Raw genomic sequence first — 24,458 nt, 5'->3', positions numbered from 1 at the left:
TATGCACTCTCTCTCTCTCTCTCCTTCCATGAGAGCAGCAGCATTTGTTTGCACCATTCAACACCCCACACTATACACATCCACTCACCTACACTACTGATCTACTGACGAGTAAAACGCGCAAACGCGGGAAGCGAACGCAGCTCGTACATATTTGGGTTTTGGACGTATAGCTGCTTTGGGGACTCCTTATATGGTGCCCCTTTTGTGCCCATATATGGAGCTGAGTGGACCTGGCCCCTTTTGTGCCCATATATGGAGCTGAGTGATTGCTGATGCAACACACTCCATATTTGGATAGCGGGACAGACACACGGACAGACAGACAGACACACAGACATGATCTGCTAGGTCTCATAGTAAGTGCTCACTGCGTTCGCAATTAACACACTCTACTTAGTACTTTTGTATTGTTTGATGCATATTAAGTTGTTTATGTTGTAAATAAATATTGTGTACACATTTAAACAGCCGTGTCTTCCTCCTTTTGTTATGGCCTAAGAGCCGGGTCATAACACATAATTGCAAAACACAGTTTTAGGATACTGTTGCACTTTGTTGCAAGTTGCAATGATCATTGCGTTGTGAACAAATCACGACATTTGTAGGAGTAAGTAAAACATGTTTTATACAAATCGGTGTCCTGGTGGCGCTATAATAGGGCAAAGTTAAAAGAGATTGTGCGTGAAAATGTCACCGCAATCGACGCTGCATTCATGATTTGTGGCATTTTGTTCAAAATGGGCCGCTCCTGCAAACTTTAGATGTCAATCTTCACCAATCGGGATGGAATATGAAAAATATCAAACAGATCCGTCTTGATCACATGACTATATAGAGTATAGAGATACGGTGTACAGATTTGCAGACACGTGCAAAACATAGACTCGGCCATGCCTTTTGGACTGGCGGAGGCAATTATAACTAGTTGGGATGAAAGGGCGAATGAATCGGCGGTGGCTCAGGGGTATAGAGTGACCGGATGGTAACTGCAAGGCTCCCAGCTCGAACCCGGGCTCCCCCAGAGTTGGTGTTGAAGTGCCATTGAGCAAGACACTGAACCCCTAATTGCTCCTGATGTGCTGGCTGGTGCCGCCTTGCATGGTTACTGCCGTCGTCTGTGTATGAACGGGTGAATGTAATGCACAATCTATGTGAAGTGCCTGATTACATTTTCTACATTACAAGTTTTTGCTACTACAAAAACTCACTCACTCAGATTTGTCATGTTCTCCATTCTCATTAGAATCCGTCCCGCTAGAGATCTGCGCTCAGTGGGAGTGGACTTTTCTAGTTGTTTCTTTTGTTTGCTCTGGACAAGGGTAAAATAAAAACCTGCTTCTAATCGGACTTCTGTGTTTACATAAAAGCTAAAATGACAACACAAATAATCAGTAGGAACAAACCAACACAATGCTGTGTACAGTACATGAATCTAATTAAGTAACCATTAACAATAGCTGCGGGAATCCTTCCAGAGCACAAGAGTGAACGATCAACTCATCTTCAAAGACTTTCCCGAATATCCAGTTCCTGGTCCTAAACTGGACGCTTATTTACTTACTTACTATGAGACCTAGCAGATCATGTCTGTCTGTCCGTGTGTCCGTGTGTCCCCCCTTTGTGCCCATATATGGAGTGATTTGTTTGTGATTGATGCAACACACTCCATATTTGGACGTATAGCTGCTTTGGGGTCTCCTTATATGGTTATGGCTAAGTTAAAAACTTAACTTAAAAATAACTTCACTTAAAAAAAAAAAAAACTTAAAAAAAAATCTTAAAAAAACCCAAATATGTACGAGCTGCGTTCGCTTCCCGCGTTTGCGCGTCCTACTGGTGGTTACTGTGTGGATACTGGACCAGCTACACAGTAAGCCAAACAGTAAACAATAAAATGTCTTATACACCACATAGTGCTGCACAGTCTCACCGAGAGATGGAAGAGGTTAGACACGACCGGCACCCTACACGGTATAAATGTCTACTCAGCCTCCTCTGCATATTGAAACACCCTCTCAGTGATAAATTTAAAGAGACAACGCCAATCGCATCAGTGTGTGCTAGCTGTGCCGTTGGTGAGTGTATAGGATTTCTTTCCTTGTGTGTGTGTGTGTGTGTGTGTGTGTGTGTGTGAGGGGCAGAGGGGGTGGTAGGTATTGATCTTTCTAATGTGCTGTGGTGTGCAAGGAGCACACGACTGCAGCAGCACTGATGTCACTTGATCTGACCTGCAGGCTGCCACGCAGTCGGAGCCCTCGATCGGGCCGGGCCCTGACATTATTTACAGACGAGAGGTGCCCCCCCGCTCTATTAGATTAACCCATTCTGACCTGAGATCAGATTCATACGAGGTTTCCACTGGACACACACTGGTCTGATTAACCCATTCTGACCTGAGATCTAGATTCTAAAAATGTCAGTCGTTCTTCGATTTTTTCAAAAATAGCAGACCTACAAGCTCGTAGCGCGCCACTCGGTGGCGTGCTATGAGCTTGTAGATCTGCTATTTTTCAATAGCTAAAGCATAACGTAATGCTAACACCAAAATGGGTTCCCGTTCAGAATGGGTTAACAGTAAGGTTATTATGGATCTATATCTGAAGTCATTATTCCTATATAAACTCCATAAAATCCTTTTTTTTTGTTGTAAACAAGCAGGCTTTACCTGAATCCTATAACTCGATATATCTTAAAGGTAGAGTAAGTGATTTCACTTAATTCAAATATCACTTTTTTTTTTTGTTTTGATGTGATAATCCTCTCTACTATAGAGTGTGCTGACCATTATAAGGAGTTCCTCCCTGTCCCCAGTTAACCCCTGGGGGGGGGGTCAAAAAACCTTAGGTTTCGTTTTTGACTCTCTATCCTGATTGGACGAAGGCTTATAGGTCCCACAGCCAAAAACGAAACCTAAGGTTTTTGGAGTGAAATCACTTACTCTACCTTTAAGTCATATGGTATCCAGTCAGTATAAAGTCAGTCACTGCAAGGACTTATTTTCTTTTTATTATTTTATTATTTTCAAATGGCAGATGTCATTCATGAATATTATTGAAAGTTGTGCACGTAATAAAGCTTTGCTTTGTTTTGTTATGACTTGATAATCCAACAAAATATCCATCTATATTCCATTTTTTTTATAACAAATGTATGGCATCTGGCAATCGTTTTAGCTCTGCATAATGCATTCGTTACTTGGTGCATTCGTTACTTTGTGTGAGTGGTCCGGTTTCCGTGGTAAATCAGTGCAATAAATAAAGAGGTTAAAGCCGATCTGAGGCAGTGTAACGAGGTTAATACATTATATTGTTAACCCATTCTGAACGGGAACCCATTTTGGTGTTAGCATCATGTTATGCTTTAGCTATTGAAAAATAGCAGATCTACAAGCTCATAGCGCGCCACCGAGTGGCGCGCTACGAGCTTGTAGGTCTGCTATTTTAGAAAAATCGAAGAACGACTGACATTTTTAGAATCTGATCTCAGGTCAGAATGGGTTCATCAGACCAGTGTGTGTCCAGTGGAAACCTCGTATGAATCTGATCTCAGGTCAGAATGGGTTAAGGAGCTCCAAGGATGTTGGTCTACTATAGGACATGGCGAGCTTTACTAGCAAATCTGATCAAGTTTCTAGACTATAATAACTTCAAGCCCCCAAACCCCAATAACTGACTAGTTACACTATTTCATATACAGTACAAACTCATTTCTATTTCACACTAATGTAATGACTTAATTGAGTCAGTTATATCTATAAAACAAATAGAAAAAGTGCTCCAGGCCAGGTAGGCCTACATTATCGACAGTGGGCCAGCAATGATTGAAATTCAGTCATTTTAGAGGTGAGAGGAATCGCTGCATTCATGATTTGAGGCATTTTGTTCAAAACAAGCCACTCCTGAAAACTTTAGATGCCAATCACAGCCAACCACGGTGGAATATGAACAAGTCGATGTTGATCACATGATAATGTGCACCGATTTGCATGACGTTTGGAACAAAATATGTAGGAGTAATATAAAAAAAACATACTGTATAATGACATGACAGGCCGATGTGAAATAATTGGCACGGAGGTTCTGCTCTGGTATCCAGACAGTGTGTGTGTGTGTGTGTGTGTGCACAGTTTCACATCGATATGAGTGCCGGAGATTAGCTGTCCAGTGTCCACAGACGGACGGACGGACAGACAGACACATGGACGGACGGACTGACTGACAGGGTGCAAAACATAGTCATGATGACCACACCTTTAACCTGGCGGAGACAACAACAACAACAATGGCCACTGAACACATACAGGCATGAAAATACGCTACTTTCACAAACAAACTAAAATAAGAAGTACACTATATACTTTTAGTATATCATTTTAATATAGTGTACTTCAATAATGTTCATGCCAACGAACACATAGTTTGGTGAAATAAAATGTATTGCAGAGTAATTGTTCCAAGGGAATTTGATCATGGAAGTAGTACAGTAAACTATATGGTCACATATAAATCAGTCCTTTGCGTGACAGAGCTGTGTGGAGGAGAGAGAGAGAGAGAACATGAATCATGATGGTATATTCTAATCAAACTGAAGCCTACTTGAGTGACAGCGCGGTGGTTCCAATTCTTCCCATCACGTCCCATGCATTGAGAACAGGCAGAAGAGGGAGGGGGCCATGCAAACAGAACAGAGGAATAAAAAAGGAAAAAGAAAAAAAAAGACGAAAGTGAGAGAAAAGACACTTCATCAATAATAAGTGGTGAATTATTAATTAACGACGACAAAACTAATATTCAATAAGTGTGCTTGCTATTGAACACAATACAAATAAACAAACAAATAGGGGGGGGAAAAAGACAAAACTAAACATATATGTAACAGCTGCGGACCAACAGAGATGAAATTGTAACAAAGTGCAATGTCCTGTACAAACCCAGATGATTCTAGAGGTTAATCATCAGAGAATCAAGGCTTGGATATAAGTATACACACACAAGCCATGGAGCCGACAGAAGTGCTCTTGACCAACACGCAACTCTTTCAGGGGCAAGCCGGTGGATGAATGGATAGTGAATAGTAACATGTAATACAAGTAAGACGCGCAAATGCGGGAAGCGAACGCAGCTCGTACATATTTGGGTTTTTTTAAGATTATTTTTTTAAGTTATTCTTTTTTAAGTTAAGTTTTTTTAAGTTAAGTTTTTTTAAGTTAAGGTGTGTGTGTGTGTGTGTGTGTGTGTGTGTGTGTGTTTTTGTGTGTGATACAGCTGCGCCCTCTGGTGTCGGGCAGGTGGTGTAACAGCGGGACAGACGGACAGACAGACAGACACACAGACACACACACAGACATGATCTGCTATAGGTCTCATAGTTAGTGCTCATTGCGTTCGCAATGACATCTCTGGTTTGACTCCAGCAGGAGCTATCATGTGTGTTTCATGTCTTTCACCTCTCTGTCCTCGGCTTGCTGTCTCTAGTCACACTCTTCACTATCTGAAGAAAATCCCGTTCCAATGCCAACCTAATGCAAATAAACGTGACAGACATGGATCTTCTCAGTTGCCACCCGCTCCCTATATGGAACACATTCCCAGCTCACAAGGCATATGCTCCCACCCTCAACCATGTTTAAAACCACACGCAAAACCCACCTTTTCATACTCAAATCCCCTACCTAATCATAACGCCCCTTTTTTTTGCCTTTCTTTCTTCTTTCTATAGTTCTTAAACTTTTAACTCGTTTTTTCCCAATACCATTGCTTTCATTTTGTATAGACTATAGAGACTATATACATGCGTCCACGTGTGTTGTTGTGTTGGATCGCTATGGATAATACTGTTAAAGGAGAATTCCATACTAGAAGGCTTTCTTACCTATATTTGTAGTTGTTACGTCCCCACCAAAGACGTCCATATAGCCCCATTCAATTCCCATTCAATTAAATGCAATTCATTGAGCGCTCATGGTAGAGGAAATAGCCAATAAGGAGCTTTTGCACAAAAAAAACACCTGGACCTTTTTGGTGGGGACGTAACGACTACAAAGAAAGGTAAGAAAGCATTCTAGCGTGGAATTCTCCTTTAAATGCTCTCCACTGAGTAGAGGCAGATAAAGACAACCGTTCACAACATTCTTACTGTACAATACATGATGAGCTGTGTGAATGTGAACGCACAAAAAATAGATACGCTACTTATGGAAATTAATGCATATTGCTTTTCTCTCCGTTTCTCTCCCTTTCTCTCTCCTCTCGGCTTGTCTTTCTTTGGAGACGCATAGCAGGATTTTTGTGTTTCGAAGTGCTCGGAAATGTTTTGTGCCGTTTGATTACGACCGTTTACGTTTCTTTTACCATTGTCACTTAAATTGCTGACCGAAATTTACGAAATGTTAAATTGTATGGAATTTGGATTGCAATCAGTGTGAGAGCATTGTGAACCACCTCCGCGTATCTAAATTCGAGTTTAGTAAGTAAATGCTAAGGACACGCGTACGTTTGCGCTCTACGTTAAAGACTATAGCTTACACCTGGTCTAAACACAGTACACAAGTAAGACGCGTGAACGCGGGAAGCGAACGCAGCTGTTGTATGCAGTCTGACACACACACACACACACACACACACACACACACAGAGCTTTTTTAGTTTTTTTTTCTTCATTATGTTTTTGTGCGTGCGTGTGTGCGTGTTGTGCGTGCGTGCGTGCATGTGTGTGTGTTGTTTGTTTGTTAGTGTCGTCATTAAGCAGCAGGAGGTCGCAAATTCGCAATCACTGTTGCAACTACTACTACTACTATTTTTTGCGAACTGCGCCCTCTGGTGGCGGGCGGGTGGTGTCACAGCGTGACACACAGACAGACATGATCTGCTGGGGTCTCATCATAGTAAATGGCTCACTGCGTTCGCAAAACAAACTCTGGGTATAAGACAGCAGCAGTGTGCTCTGCTAGTGCCAGACCGGCACACATCATTTTAAGACATAATTTTGGCCGAAGGGTGACACTAGACAAAAAGGCCATGGGGGGAGACGGGGGGACGGGGACGGACACAATCAGTATGGTTCACCGTTCACCCCAAGACCGGGCCAATTAGATTGGAAATTCGAGCCTGTGGTTGGCAATAGAGGAAAGGCCATGAGGGTCAACAAAATCAATAGGGGTCCATATCCTCTGGGAGGCATATAGGTGCAACAGCAGATTCTATGCGGCAATTAAGTTAATCTTTCCGAGATATGCGTGATGGACGGACCCGACTGACATTGCTATTTTTTAGAGCTATATACAAAGAAATTAAAATACGATAAAACATGCCTATATAACGTCATGGCATATAACAGTTATTCTGAAGGGAATTCCATGACTTCATATAGTGATTTCAGATGACAACAACATGCCCTTCTCCTGACATCTAGACTTTGTGTAACGTGATTTGTCTGACCTGCTGCATGGGGCCTCTTGACCCCATCAGGCTGCTGATATGTCGAAAGACTAGAATGAAGTAAAGTGCTGCACCTGCAACTACTGAGTGCTGATGACTGCCCTGCACAAGCAAGTCTTTTAAGCGTGACCACAGCATTTCAGTGCCTTATAGTGCATTGGAAGCAGACCGCCTGCCCCCCCCCCCCCACCTAAGAGATAACATACACTCTGCTGGCCTCTGACTGACACATTATTGGGACATTAAAAGCAATGACAGCATTTTACACGCATGCTTTGTCCCCAGAAATACCGTAGTTTCACACACGCTTAAAACGCAGGCACTATAATGTGCTGTGCACATACATGATCCATAGATGTAACGAACACTGGCAAGCAGAGCCCAGAGGCTACATTTAGAGAGAGTGTGTGTGTGTGTGTGTGCGTGCGTGCGTGCGTGCGTGCGTGCGTGCGTGCGTGCGTGCGTGCGTGCGTGCGTGCGTTCATTTGTGTTTGTCATTCATTTCAATGTATGCATAGCACAGGCCAACTCTCTTCAGGCACACAATGATGACATCTCAGAGATGGAGGTGAATTTCAATCACATGCAGGTATACGTATACAAGTGGTGTTGGTTGTAGGCTTATTGTGTGAATGTATAATATGTCATGAAACAATGCATACTGATATCTCTGAGTTTCCTGTAAACACGAGGACTCCACCTGTCAAATGAAGCTACTTACTGTACATGAATAGACAAGCCATCCTTGAAAACGCCAGCGTACAACACAAACGGTATACAATGCGTTATAAAAGAGGAGTCAAAGATGTAATAATCCTATTGTGCTGAATATAATACTACTTTTGCGATGGACCTATATCGTATTATAACCGGGGACTTGACCATTTGACATTCAATGTTCTTTTTCCACAAATGAGTCTTGGAAAATGGGGGGCCGTTTTATAATCAGTCGTCTTGTGTTCAGCACAATTAAATGCCGTGAATGTTAAAGTAAGACAAATTGACCGAAATACTTGCTTGAGAAAGTATACATTTTGAAAGAAACAACTATTCTGTTTTGATCAATTTAATATTAGCAGTGATGCAATGGCAGACTTTGGCACTTTCATTTCATATCTCATGCAATGACTAAAACTAAAAACTATTTCAATTACCACCTCTCTCTCTCTCTCGCTTTCATTAGCAGGCAACAGTGCAGCACTATCCCTCTCTCTGTTTCTGGCACAACAGCGCCCCTGCTGGTACTCATTATACTGGTGCTCATTAACCAATAAACCAACACATAGGTGAACACATACAGTAGGTGAACACACGGACATTGCTGTTCCTTAAGAGTGGTTGCACCACTCAAAAAAGTAAATAACATTGAGGATGCCCAAGCCGTTGTCTCTGTTTGTCTATGAGTCCCTATAAAGGGTCATCTTAGAGGGATGGATAGGGATGTACTTGTTGTGTTGTGTATGTAATGTATATGTACTGTTATGTATTTGTGATGTATTTTAAAGTATTGTTCAGTGTGAGAGGACCCCAGTGGAAATAAGTCTTTTGACTTTACTGTGTAATCCTTGAATCGCTGATTATAATGTTGTATTATGATTGCTTTTCTAAATAAATCAAATAAAAAAAATCATTCAAAAAAATCATTGACCGGACTTTCGTGAAAGTTGTTGGACATTATCAGTAGCTGAAAATGCATCAGTTCAGTTGCCATCCCCTGAAGAGATGATTTACTTTTCGGGGGGGGGGGGGAGGGCACAGTCAAAATGACATAATCAGTCCAAGGGCTATATTTTGACAATTGCAATCTGTAGTTTGTTACAAACAAACACAAACATATATTAAAATAGTCCTGTTACTTATTTGGAGAAAAGTGAAATGGCCTCTATTCATCTTTTACCTTTTTGAATTTGACTTACACCAACAACTCTGACTGTCTCTGATCCAATGAATTCCACCCCATCTTGTTTACACACCCCGTCTTGTTTAAACCACAAGCGACTGAACAACAAAAACACTGACACTCTATCTACCCGTCTACTGTATCTACGACAACACAAAGACTTCAAATTGCACAATCCATTTGTTTAACTTGAAAGTAGCCAAATATTCTCTTACATTTACATTTCAGGCCACAATGGGAAAAAAATAACAAATAAGTCTCATACATAAACGTATGAGAAGAGCGTGTATACTTTGTTTATTGAGAGCTGCATGAGAGCTGCATAATGCAATGAGGCAAATTGTTGCCAAAACATGTGCATTTTATGACAGTCTGTTATCATGAAGGATTTGTGAAAAGGGAACAACTTTAATAAAGACATTTGGTATGTCGCCATGCAATTTGGACCGACTAAGTTCAGGATAAATTATTTAGTTTTAGATTACAATAACCTTAAAGGTAGAGTAAGTGATTTCACTCAAAAAACCTTAGGTTTTGTTTTTGGCTGTGGGACCTAAGCCTTCGTCCAATCAGGATAGAGAGTCAAAAACGAAACCTACGGTTTTTTGACCCCCAGGGGTTAACTGGGGACAGGGAGGAACTCCTTATATGGTCAGCACACTATAGTAGATAGGATTATCACAACAAAACAAAAATATAAGTGAGATTTGAATTAAGTGAAATCACTTACTCTACCTTTAAAGTCTGAATTTACAAAACACACTTCGTTCTGTTTAGAGTAAGTCTGTTATTCTGCACATACGTATAGACAAGCATGGCCATGGCGGGATACATTACCTGCCTCTCCAGTATGGGATTGTTTGAGATGTCACATTTTGACAAACTGTGTGAGTATCACCTGTGAATATTTGGCATATACAGTAGCACTGTAGCATGCACTCTCTCAACCACCACAATGTTGCACTGTAGTGATGACGAGTTAAGGAAGGGGTTCCCAAACTGTGGTGCGTGCGTCCCTTGTGGCGCGCAAAACGCCCTCTAGGGGGCGCGTGACGTGAAAAGGGTAATGGCGGTTTCATGCTATTTAACGCAAACTGCAAAAAATCCAGTAAGACACTGTTGTAAGGAGATGTATATAGAGCAGCTGCGGGAGTATACATGCAGCTGCATGTCTCTCAGTGCAGTGACATTCTGTGATTATTTTGCCATGTCATCTTAAAGAAATGATCATTTTCGGCCCAAATACAACGAGACTGAGCGTTGGGGGGGGGGGGTGCGTCAGCTAGGTCAGGAGGTAACAGGGGGTGCACGGCCATAAATGTTTGGGGACAGCTGATGTTGAGGGATAGAATAATATTGGTTTCAAAGGCTAGTACAAAAAGGTTCACGGTTTTAAATCACATGCTGCACCGTCCTAACAGTTCCCCGACGGAGCAATGTAGTTTACAACATCAGGACTGACATGATAAATATTGACAAATGCTTTGACACCACAAATGGACACATGGCTTCCTCAATAAAGAGCTATTTCAGCTCTTTGTGTATCTGTATAAATACATGTAAAGAAGGTCTAATAAGAAATGACCCAAACGGTAAGTTCTTTGTCTGTGAAAAACCATAGCACTGACGAAGGTCTGAGGACCGAAACGTTTGCTTTTTAATTGCACCATGAGCACAGAGCACCAATAGAGCATGATAAAATAAAGAAAGAATATTTTTCTAAGTCTCAGTCTAAGGAGTTTAACTTATTTTTCTATACGGTGAGCGAGTCTTTTCCTGTCAAAGTTTCCCTTATGTTTTTGAGACCACCGCTACCGTAGTCAAGTTTGAAGGGAAAAAAAAGGACGAAGAAAGGCGCAACAGTTTTCTCAGTGCTCCAAACATGTCAGAGACAGACTGATTCTGTTCATGATTAATTAACGGGTTACCAAAAACTCTCAACTATCCCTATATCCCACTGACTGACACTGTGGCAGAAATACATTTTCTTAAAGATATTACATCTTCACCCCCCCCCCCCCCCCCCCCCCGAGTTCCAAAGAAAATGATCCACTAACCTCATCTACGTTCTCGAAAGCATTGATGACGTCATAGGGCAGGCACGACAGCAGGTCAATGACGAACCAGGTCTTCAGGTAGTTCATGCGAATCAGCTTGGGGTCCGAGATGACCTCGCCCGCGGGTCCCACGAACGTCGTGTGAAAGTTCAGGACGATGTCCACCAGGAAGATGACGTCCACGATGCTGTCCACCACCAGCCACGTGACGTTGTTCTGCTTGGTCTTGAAGGAGACATTGTAGGGCACCATGATGGCCGTGTAGAAGGTGAGGATGAGAATGACCCAGTCCCAGGTGGTCTTGAACAGGCAGTAGTGGAGGATGATGTGGGGGGGCGTCTTGGGCGTCTCCTGCTTGTACTGGGGTAGAATGTCAGAGCCGAGCTGTAGCACCTGCCAAGAAGAGGAGCGCATTCCAGCTAATAAATTAATTAATAATAGGACATAACTGTACAGAGGCCAAAAATACCTGCAGGGGGGGGACAGGCATGGGCCTGGACACCTCTTGTTTCATCCGCTCAAGAATATCCATCCTGTTTGGGTAGCCTAAAATAAGCTACTAGCTCACTGGCACACCATGACAAAGCTAGAGAACCGAATCCAAACATTTCTAAACCGTTTCTATTAACCCATTCTGACCGGGCACCCATTTTGGTGTTAGCATCATGTTATGCTTTACCTATTGAAAAATAGCAGATCTACAAGCTCATATCGCGCCACCGAGTGGCGCGATACGAGCTTGTAGGTCTGCTATTTTTGAAAAATTCGAAGAACGACTGACATTTTTCGAATCTGATCTCAGGTCAGAATGGGTTCATCAGACCAGTGTGTGTCCAGTGGAAACCTCGTATGAATCTGATCTCAGGTCAGAATGGGTTAAAGGACATGTTTTTTTTTCAATTCAATTCAATTCAAACTTTATTCAAGACACTCACAGGGGGGTCCATATAGGGCAGAACACATAAAACATAAAAACACAAAAGTAAACAAACTATAAATAAAATAAACAAAGTATAAACAAACAGGGGGGACTTATCTCTGTACATACAGGCTAGAACGCCAGTGGCTCCACAGCTTGAAATACAACATGTGTATTTCATTTCAGAAGCTGATTATTCGTGGTCTATAGAAACGGATGTTCACGATATAAAAAACCCATACTGACAGCAGTGCGCTATTTCATCAACCGCGGATTCATTATCTGGAAGTCAAGATTGCTTTCCCGTGAACTCTATGTCTAACGAAACGAAGCTCTGGGCTTGCTCCTCGTCATCGTTCATAAAGTAACTCATCGACATGAAGTACCTCGGCTAAGCGGGAGTGCTTGTGGACATTCTCTCCCTTGTGAACGGTGGGCTGCAGCTGTTGCAACACGCCTCTGCTGCTGGTTAGGGCGCGGGTCAGACGAGCAAACTTCCCCCAACCTGAGGATACAAAACATATCAGGAACAATGTGTCAACCATAGACTGTAAAAAATATGGACAAAGCGTTCCCCGGGTCTAACATGAACGTAAAATGAAGCCTGAAATCCCTTGCACTGTAAGTCGCCATCTTTCAAGATCCGTTTGAGCCCAGTTTGGCCATTGGCTGGCCCAGACAACGAGGCGGGACTTCCCCCCTTCTTCTTCGTTGGTTTTTATTTTGACTCGAGTGGGTGGGGGATGAACTGTAACGGTAGCCACGCCCCTCAGAACATGCGCGACTTTATGGTCATTTCTTTTATAAATGGGGCCATCATTTTCCAAAAATAATATTATGACATTAGAAATGAGACTTTAAACTAGTGACTGGAAGCGAAAAGTATTCATGACCATGTTTATTAAGGTAATACAGTCTAGGTGAAGTTGGGCCCAAATACATGGACTTCTATGGGGCTATGGTTTTTTTTGAGCCCAATGATAGCGCCACAACAGGCCATTATATGAACTTTCATTTCCTTAGTGGCTTCAAAAAATCTGTCTGACTGACCCCTGGTGTCAACTCATAAAGTGATAATTTCTTCAGATCAGGTAAATATAAAAATGTGCATTAATATATTATAAACATATACTGCATACCTCAACTTTACATTCAGTTCGCAAAGTTGTGTGCATGTTAATATACAACATTCATATTTTAGATTAAGCAATTATTAATTAAACCACTACTCTTTCTTACGTATGATGTTTGGCTTCGGTTGCTATTCCCCAAAAGATCATTGGAAGCACATTTGCATTGGATGGGAGTGGCCTACGGCCTACCTTTAAACTACTTGGGCTAAAATTGGCCTTACAGACATATTGTAATAAAATAATAGTTACTGTAGAGATCTATGACTATGAAACAGACTATATGGCTGTGTGTATAAAACGGCTTATCATGTTATCATGCTATGTGAATTAGTAGATAGTTTAAATACATTGTACTGTATCTAGCAATTCAATTGGTTTCTTTTTTGCATGCACTGTATACAGACAAGGGGGAAGTACCATACTGTAGTATTGGGAAGCATGGGTAAGGGTTTGAACTTTGAACAAATCTGGCAAGAGCTCAGGTAAAGGAGCTTAAAGCTGCACTATGTAACCTTCCTATTCTACCCCAGATTTGAACCTGGTTTCATTCGCAATGCTCAATGCCATTGAGCTAATAGAGCCTGCAGCCTGCTTGCTCAGGGGGTGAATTGAATCTTGAACAATCTGATCTTGTGTCTACACTCTACAGTAGGTGAGACATGACCTTTTTGACACAATCTAAATGTCTCAATAGACCAAATATAACCACCCCAATTCTATAAGTTATATTGTATCAATAACAAATCCTACCAGTACAGACTGGACAAAATGAAAATGTATTCATAAAAAAAGTGATGCGTTTAACTACAGCATATGAGACCCAGATGGGCTAACTCTATATGACAATGTCAGCTGGCACAAGATGCTTCACTTTGGGTTACTCGTCGTGTGGGCTTCAAAGTGGTTCTACGAGCGCATTGAGGCGTGCCTCAACTAGGTCATTTGATGCGACGCCCAAGTGGACCCTAATTGGGCTTGCCCATGTGGGTTTTAATTAGATTCTACCAAGGCCCTATAGGTCAGACCGAACCGGCTCAATTCTGTGGGGTTGACATGGCGTAGTAGGTAGACTGGAGATGACGTCAGGTTACACGTTTATTTTTGTTTTGTTACGCCGATTGGCTGTAGGGGTTGTTTGTCAACACTGTAGTCCCGTAACCAGAGTCAGACTCCATTTGCATGTATGGAAATGCAATTTCTATGACGTGGCCAAAAAAAAGGCCTTTTGACGAATGAGTGTATGAGGCTGTGAGCTTCAGTTCCTGAGTTCCCGAGGGATCCTCACGGCTCTCTACCATATTGCCGAATTTCGTGAAAAACGACGAAAGCACAGAACTGTCAAAACTGCTAAAACTGGCGGAATTTTCCCCGATAACAAAGAGCGCAAAACAGCGGCCCGGGCCGTGGATCAGCGGTCCAGGCACCTTGGCTGGCAATCCAGTCTGGAAGTGCGCTGCGGGGGTTCGACTCCCGATCCCGACGGCCTTCACTGCATGTCACCCCCATCTCTCTCTCCCCATTTCCTGTCAGCCTATACTGTCTATCCCTCCATAAATAAATAATAATAAAGGTGAAAGCCACAAAAATATATATATAAGCAGCGATACAATGGGACCAAGCAATGACAAAAAAAATCACACCCGTGTGAACTGAGCGCTGCAGGCTGCTGCAGCAACACCACTGGCTGGCTGCAATTATACAGGGCTCAGTGTGAATGGGCCCTTTTAGGCTGCTGCAGCTGTTCGTACGACAGACAGAACACACATAGACAAACCCGTACCTCGACACGAACACGGAGAATACACACATTTATCGATAGACCAAGTGTAGCGATGGACAAAAACAATTGAACCCCTCTTTGTCTATTTTTTCTTCTAAACATTGTTAAATACAACGCACATGTACTTGACCCCCCCCCCCCCCCGGCTGGTTCACCTGAGTGAGGGGTATGGATGTTGGAGAGACCCGAAACCCCGATGACCTTAGGATACATCACTGAGGATAACGTCCCAGGTGCATCCATGCAATGTATTTTTAGTTTTAGTTGTTCTATTTATAGTGACTCGTAAGAATATAGACAATATAGTCTGGTGACCACCGGAGAGACGGGTGACAGCCGGAATGTTAGACACCCGGGTGAGCAGTTTGGGTTGGCGCCCCAGGCTGTGTCTTATTCCGTGAGGAGGGAAGCCCAACAAACCCACAGCGAAGGCCTTTAGGAGGGGCCATTCAAGCCACAAGCGGAGCCTGCAGCAGCACCACCATGCAGAGCCATTGTGGCTCGAGAATCCACCACTCCTGAATGACGTGCCTGGTGGCGCTGGGAGACTGGTGCAACGCACAGGGGCTGGGCCTGGTGAGAGCAGGAATGGACCTGGTGGGGCTCCGGACAGGAGTCCACCCACAGAGCCTAGTCCGTCCACGCACCAGTTCCTCTCACTCCTAGTTCCGGAGCATCGGATTGTGTGGCCCTGTCTTTCCCTAATGGGACTGATCGAGGGTAGCTACTGAGACGCAAGTCGGGACTTGATCACCCCCGGGCTGGGTCACCTGAGTGAGGGGTATGGATGTTGCGAGAGACCCGAAACCCGATGACCTCAGGATACATCACTGAGGATACGTCCCAGGTGCATCCATGCGGTGTATTTTAGTTTTAGCATTGATACAATCGTTTATTTCCATATACTTCGACGCAGTTAGATCGTTATACACCCCTAGTTGGTGCTGTAGCATATTGTCTCACAATGCGAGATGTAACTCTAAAACACATCTGACGGGAGATATGGAAACCAGACGGGAGATTAACCCATTCTGAACGGGAACCCATTTTGGTGTTAGCATCATGTTATGCTTTAGCTATTGAAAAATAGCAGATCTACAAGCTCATAGCGCGCCACCGAGTGGCGCGCTACGAGCTTGTAGGTCTGCTATTTTTGAAAAATCGAAGAACGACTGACATTTTTAGAATCTGATCTCAGGTCAGGATGGGTTAATCAGACCAGTGTGTGTCCAGTGGAAACCTCGTATGAATCTGATCTCAGGTCAGAATGGGTTAATCAGACCAGTGTGTGTCCAGTGGAAACCTCGTATGAATCTGATCTCAGGTCAGAATGGATTAATTGACTGATGCCAACCTTTGGTGGAGTCGTCCTCGATGGGCTGTTTGAAGGCTGTGATGTCACTGAACTGGCAAAGAAACAGAACAACCTTCTCCTGTTCATTGCGAATGGGAGCAATTTTGACAAAGAACCAAACGGGTGTCCCTGAAACAAAAGGGGGAGAAAAAGACGATTGATGCTCATTTAATCAGACAATGGTATTAAATAAAAATCCATATTGTACAGCATAAGTATAATGTTGAAATTGTACTAGTCTTTGAGAACCTTGAGAAACATTTCTAGTAACACCTGCTGGTACCCACTGAGCATTTTTGTAGTCGTCTAGATGGCAAATAATTCGTCTTAAAAACTGGGGTAAAAATAGTCTAAAAATGAACGTTTTTTTAGCAGTCTAGGCTTAGATTAGACTAATCTAATAGAACAATATATATAATATATATATATATATATAGACGTTGAAACGATGTTGTTTCAACGTCTAATCTAAGCCTAGACTGCTAAAAATAACTTTCATTTTTAGACTATTTTTACCCCATTTTTTTAGACGCTCATTTAGACGTCTAAAAGCCGAAAATTGCTCAGTGGGTAGAAAAAGGTTATACCATGCAAGTGGATATAAATACATGGTCTGATTCTCGACCAATTAGTACTTCTGCCGAGCTAGAAATGTTACGGGCTGCCTTTGAACTCTGCTGTGCATTACAGAGGCCAGGAATACATTTTGCATAAGAGATTAAGAGGAAAACAACATTTATCTCTCCACTTGACGAAGCTATATACTTACTGTTTTTCTTGTACATTAGTATTTCAAATGAATTCATCTCGTAGTTCTCAAACGTTAGTCGCACTTTCTCACTTGTGTCCTTGTCTGTGAGCTCCCCATACATGAAGCTGGAAAGCACAAAGGGGGAAATATCATTTTAAATATTTCATATCCATTTGGCATGATGAGAAAAGCAGACATTCAGGCACCTTTGCACCGCATTGCAACTCTTAAATGTGTGAATTATCTTTGTAACAGAAGACAGATTTTCTGAGGGTGAATTTATTTTATATATCAACAAATAGGATACATCAATGAGGATACGTCCCAGGTGCATCCATGCAATGTAGAGTTTTGTTTTAGAATTGATACAATCGATTATTTCCATTGCAAAAAATGATTCGATACGATTATTTGCATTACCTACATTTAGCATACATTTTCACAATTCCCCATCTTAAACACAAATATTGGTATGTAGGCCTAATACATGCCCATCTCCTCTACAACTAAATATGACAATTCTGTGTTATTCACTGCATACTTTTAACTTGACTGTGAACAATCTCCGTGTGCAAATCTCCACTGTCAAATTAGACTATTATGGAATTCCATTGAGTAAAATTTGATTAATGATGGTTGAAATAAATCATGACGGCATACTTTTTTCCCCCTTCTGAACGCCTTAATTGGCTTTATGCAAAAGAACCTCACAAAAACGAATGAATGCTGAATAGAGGGTCAAGCAGCAATGAGCAATCATTTAACCACATACTGTACTGACGTTCATCTCACTTTGCTAGTTAATGCCATCCTTGGTAGCACCATGTCCTAGCTTGATCTAAATATAACTGGAGTAATATGAAATGCAAAGGGAAGGGTAATATTAATTAGACTATCTGAGGGCTGTATTTTTGCGTGTCTTAAGTACCAGGTCTTATTACTTAAAGGGTAAGACCACTTTTTTTTGAGGTTTGGGTTGTGTAGTTACTTTGCCATGATGCAACTCCAAATGTGGACAAGAAATAAAAAATAACTGCTCCAGTGATTAGAAATTGATAATTCAAAATATGCTCCTCATTGACTTACATTGATGTAAAACAGCTCTCAAAGTCACTCTTTTAGTACGTAAACAAACAATGTTGATTCAGACAATATAGAGTATCACCAAAAGTCATGTGGTTTTATTTTTTCATAAAAATGTTATCTTCCTGTTGATTTGTCCATTTTATTGGGAAGAAAACCCGGACTGGATCTGTGGATCCGGATCCAGACCTTCAAATAGTAAAATTAACAGGAATCTAACATTTTTATGAATATATTGTCTGAATCAACTTTGTTTGCGTTTTTTTTACGTACTAAAAGAGTGACTTTGAGAGCTGTTTTAGCTACAATGTAAGTCAATGAGGAGCATATTTTGAATTATCAATTTCTAATCACTGGAGCAGTAATTTCTTTCTTGTCCACATGGAGTTGCATCATGGCAAAGTAACTACACAACCCAAACCTCAAAAAAGTGGTCTTACCCTTTAACTTAAAACCTGGAGGCGTGATCAATGCCATTTGGCTATTCTGAGTGGCCAAAGAGCATTGACCACACCTCCAGGTCTTAAGTTAAGTAATAAGACCTGGTACTTAAGACACGCAAAATACAGACCAGAGTCTTAAAAGACAGAAGTGGTTGATCCAAAATCATTGACAAAGCCTTGCTATCAACATTCAGTAACACATGGTCACAGCATTGCTTTCAACTATAGATAAAAGTGTGACTGTGAGGCTAGAATAGACACATCAATTTAGCAACTCAGTGGCCTTGTAGTTATTGCCCTGAGACTTCGAGGTCAGGGGTTCAATTCCCGGCCGAGTCATACCAAAGACTATAGAAATGGTTCCAATGCCTCCCTGCTTGACACTCAGCATCAAGGGTTGGATTGGGGGTAAATCCTGCAACATCATGCAGTCCTGGGGAAGTAGTTTTACATCAAGCTGCCTCACGCCATGAAACAAGAGATAGGCTCCTGGCCTATGGGACACATTGGTCTGGAATCGTTGGTTCCCAAAGCCACTTACTTATTGCTCTATAAAAGGTTTTTGTAAAGCGGTAAGCCACACCTACAATAATATTCTTCTTAGACTGATGCAGTGGCATAGAAGCTAGGTGTATATAGGAACAAACTGAACATTGTCGGTGTCACTAGCTCAGACTGCTTACGCTAAGTTAAGGACACCGTTTTTGAGTGGTGCTAGCCACTCCTATACGCAGCTACGTGTGTCCCTGTGTCTGAGCACAAACAGCAGAAACACCTCGCTAATACCACTAGATGGTATTAGCGTTGAGCAGCGTCACTCACACACACACACACACACACACACACACGCACACGCACACGCACACGCGCGCGCACACACACACACACACACACACACACACACACACAGAGGCCAGGGAGGAGGCCTTGTACATTACAGTACAGTACTAAAGCACGAGTACAGTCCAGCACCACTCACTTCAGACTGGTCTGATTTATTTTTCTGGTTGTCAAAGGTGCCCAGGTGAGCGTACTACCCACATCACTTCTTTTGATGTCAGGGTGGGAAAATGCAACTGTTGCGCACCAACAATAGCTGGAAAATGACCTGCGTCAGCTCACCCGATGCTTGTCGCAAATTCAAATAAACATGAAACAAACATAATGCACCAGTCAGATAAGTACAGTACGGTTCGAGTGGTTAATGGCTGTGAGCCGACAACTCAATTAGTGTTGCACAGCACACATTTCGTGTGCACAGCCCAGTGTTGCACAGCACACATTTCTCACATATATCCTACTCTGTTGCACCAGGTGACTCTCGACGCCCTAATTACCCCGGCTTACCAACAAACCACACCTCAATGCCAAAGTTGTTACCCCTGCAATATTAAAGTCATATTGCGTAATAGTTCGGACAGTTTAATAGTTCCACCGCCAAAACAAACGCTGTAGAGTCCTCGCGTCAAGGACATTTTGGAACGCAACAACATTGTCAGAAGTGTGTACTGTATTAAGTTGAATGAAATAAATAAATAAATACATTGCCCTTATGCATTGCCGGTGCCTGCGTCATGTTGGTGTGAGTATTGGGGGGCAAACTCATGACTAAAAGTACGGTATAGAGAGGTTTAGTTGAAAACGTTACACAGTATATGACTTTATATTTATGCTGAAATATCTCCTCGCCTACCTGCATGTGCTGCTTTTCTGCATGACTTCAGCCCTGTGGTACCCCGACAACTTGCAGAAACCATCATTGCTGTAGACAATGGGCCAGTCCACTATCTGTGCATTTCCAAGGACAAAGTTGGTGTCTGTTTAAAATTAAATGGGAAAGAAAAGGCTGAATACTTGAAGGTGTTACGTAAAAACTGTCAGCAATAACATAACATTTGACAAAACATTAAGCTACAAGTATTGCATCAACATGGAAAGACCAATGCCAAATGCATTTGATCTCAAACAAAACAAATAATCTGGGCTAAATGCAGTGGAATAACAGTTATTCAGGAAATGACTACACTTACAGTAGTATGCTGTAATAATATGTGTCTTTAGAATTAATCTCTGTCCTCATTGAACATTACCATGAACCTCGCAAATGTGATGTTATTGTATGATAATGTATATGATTGAGGAGAAGTTCTGAATGCCACATATCGTAGCACATGTTGACTCAAATTGAATTCCAATTACATTTAGCTGAATAATGAATTTGAAAGATGACATGGTACAACTCATAAACAAATGGGGGGAAAAAGACATTCAACATGAATACTAGCCTGGCTAATAAGCCAGACTATAATATCACACAACACTGTCGCCTCCGGCTGATTCGGTCTGGCTGATGATGAATACACCTTGCATGAACGGCATAGTCCCTATACTCCAGAACACACAAATAACTCTAATAAACACCAAAACAGTAAACACAGGCTATAATTCAGCATTTTGCATAGAATGTATTATATACACCACACGGACTATATCAATTCAGTCATGATGAGACATCACCCAAGTGCCTCAGATGAAAAAGGGGGACACGTAATCACGTTTTGGGAAATGCGAAAGAATCTAATCCTCTAAAAAAAATCTTGAAAGAAATTAACTGCTGATCCTCGCACAGCTATATATACTGTATCTTGGGGTGATGTCAAAATATTGACACATTTTGATGGTCCTGAAAAGAAACGTATTTTTATTAGCCATGCCCAGGCAGCCAAAAGAAAGGTGTATTCTATGTCATTGGAAATCAGAGACCCCTCTTCTCACTAAAACAGCGACAGCCGGCTTCCCACCCACGAACATGGCCAATGATTGTGTCTGTTGGAGCACCCAACCAGCCGGGGGCACCTACAGTATGAGAAACCAAACCCTAGTCATCACTATGGTGGGCTGGTGGTACTTTACCCTTGCAATCACCCAGACACTGTGTGTGAAATCCCTTTTTAAGGTCTCTGACATTGAAAGTGACTAATTAGCTGTATACTGGTTTGTCTAAATTATTCAAACGTGACATAGCATCCCATGTTTACCAGTTTTAAATTGAACATGAATGTATGCTCTTTCATAGATTTTAAAGCATTTTTTACAGATACATTGATTCTCGTCTTAACATTGTATTTGTATAACCTATTTAAAAGGATATGAAGATATAAGTCAACATGTATAGCAACTGAAATAATGTAAAATATTATGGTATACCATTATGATATATGATATACCGCTACGTAAATGTTCCTTATTGTTACTCAAGCTCATTCTAGTGTCATAGATTAATGTTTTCTTGGACCTAAGAATGGTTCACTTCAAATATGATCAAACATCCTGCAGTGCAAACTGGTGGTTTTATTGAGATGATTTACCCATTGTGCACTTTCACTGCTTCTACTAATGTCACCATATGTGACTAAAAATAATAACACAAACGTAAACATGATCATATACTGAGTACAATACAGACTGCATAATATCTCACTGACAGTTATGTGTGTAAGGTTTTAGAGCTACGGCCACACAGATTGTTCAGCTGTCCATTTACATTTCAGATGAATATTTCCACTTTCCACTGAAACAGACAAACTATGGATGTGAAAATAAAATGTGAATATATTTGTAAAAAATAAAATTAATAATAACTTTTGCACTTTGAAGACACATTATTGATGCAAAGATTCAATGGCCACCTCACAGGGAAAGAAACAAAGGTGGAAGAAAGTGAAAATAAATTGAAAACTATGCAATTGCCATAAGACACACATTTCCAAGACAGGTATGGACACGCACGCACGCACGCACGCACGCACGCACGCACATGATCTAAACTGGTCAACATCTCTATGATCACGTCACAACAAAACACATTGACCTGACAATTAAGCACATCAGTCTATTGACACAGAATGACAGAGAATGATATAGTTCCATGCCAATGTGTTATTTTACAATGGTCATGTGCATGTTATTGTCGGTAAACATGGATAAGTTATTTTGGCAGTATAGCCCTGTGAATGTTCATTTAGTATATTGTGTGGCAGCACACAGTTATGGTCTAACATATCAAACAAATGTGTGCCTTGTAAATTAACAGCATTTGGTATAGAACATGTTGTGATGTACACTACAAAGAGAGGAATAATAGAGAGGGGAAACATAGGCAACACTACAAACTATATGTGTTATAATACCTGTCTGTCTATTTGACAGTGTCCAAACTGAAACATTTAAAAAGAAAAAAAAAAATAGGTTAATAAATAACAGAGAAAAACATCATCGTTCGCTTAATAAAGGATGTGAAGTGACCACCAAGATGGTGATATTATAATACTCGTGTTACAATATGCTGCTATGACATGAACTGGTGCAAGTGCGTTCTTCTGGCCAAGACAGGCAGCAGAACAAATTTTGGTTTCAGACGTAAAAGAAACACAATCATAAAATATCAAGAAAGAGATCCTCAGCATTAGTCATCAACATCAAACAGGCAATATGAATCAAAACAACTACAGCATTACTATACACATGCATCCAGTAGTGAGACCAGCTCCTGGAGATGCAGGTCACTTTGCATCTGATTCCAAGCACAGTGATCAGCATACTTAACCCATTCTGACCCCAGATCAGATTCTAAAAAATGTCTTCTACATCCTGACAGTTTTCTGAAAAGGCCATGTTTCTATGTCAGTCGTTCTTCGATTTTCCAAAAATAGCAGACCTACAAGCTCGTAGCGCGCCACTCGGTGGCACGCGGTGAGCTTGTAGATCTGCCAACATGGCAGATCATCAAACCTGAGCATAAGACCAATGGCAAGTATAAGGGCTTTATTCTGTAATACATTTCAGGGCTCAATGGTAGACAGTACTACAGTAGGCAGCAGCAATTTGCCAATTTGCCCTTTGGCCTCAACAAGGACTTCAGTTGTTTTGCATCAGTTGCTGAATGTGAGGCTTAAATGAGGGAATTGTCAATTACAATTCCTATTTATAATAGTGGGCAGATACAGATTAAAGGGATATTTTAACCCACCTCTCTCTCTCTCTCTCTCGCGCTCCCTCTCTCTCATTAGCAGGCAACAGTGCAGCACTATCCCTCTCTCTGTTTCTGGCACAACAGCGGCCCTACTGGTACGCAGTCATATACCGGTGCTCATTAACCAACACATACGCACATAGGTGAACACATGTAGGCATAGGTGAACACGGACATTGCTGTTCCTTTGAGTCGTTGCACCACTCAAAAATATATTTAAAAAAAAGAAAAGGAAAAAGGAAAAATCACTCAAGAACATTCTAATGTGTGAGGGAGCCGTGATTTTTCCATTACTGTTTTCATTCATTTTTTTTTCTTTCTTTTTTTAATCTAAAAAAAAGCCCCCAGCTGACCAGGCGGAGGCAGTATAATAACCATAATTACTGCATTTTTTCTTTTTTAGGGGACACGGGGAGAACATGCAAACTCCACACAGAAAAGGCCCTTTCGCCAACCCACCGCCTCTGGATATGGGCGCTGATGAAGCGGAGGAGAGAAGCAAGTTGTACCTGACAAGAGCCTGGTTTGGAGTATACACAGAGCAATATATCACAGTATTATCAGCAT

At 41.6% G+C, this 24,458-nt stretch overlaps 1 protein-coding gene across 1 annotated transcript in view; it reads right to left on the bottom strand.

Moving 5' to 3' along the window:
- LOC308328075 (voltage-gated delayed rectifier potassium channel KCNH1) overlaps window positions 1-24,458 on the bottom strand; it is a gene marked incomplete at both ends in the record, with an annotated part of 63,285 nt that overhangs the window by 35,371 nt on the left and 3,456 nt on the right. Inside the window, 5 exons of the mRNA XM_080781763.1 lie at window positions 11,397-11,789; window positions 12,702-12,820; window positions 16,583-16,711; window positions 17,352-17,458; window positions 20,553-20,676. Coding sequence (XP_080637889.1) covers window positions 11,397-11,789; window positions 12,702-12,820; window positions 16,583-16,711; window positions 17,352-17,458; window positions 20,553-20,676 — 872 coding nt within the window. The remainder of the gene's footprint in view (window positions 1-11,396; window positions 11,790-12,701; window positions 12,821-16,582; window positions 16,712-17,351; window positions 17,459-20,552; window positions 20,677-24,458) is intronic.

Source organism: Protomyctophum bolini (genome assembly GCF_963924005.1).
Source record: "Protomyctophum bolini genome assembly, chromosome: 14".
NCBI classification, from domain to species: domain Eukaryota; kingdom Metazoa; phylum Chordata; class Actinopteri; order Myctophiformes; family Myctophidae; genus Protomyctophum; species Protomyctophum bolini.
The sequence above is the reverse complement of the archived record's forward strand: the minus strand, read 5'-3'. Positions and strand labels throughout refer to the sequence as shown.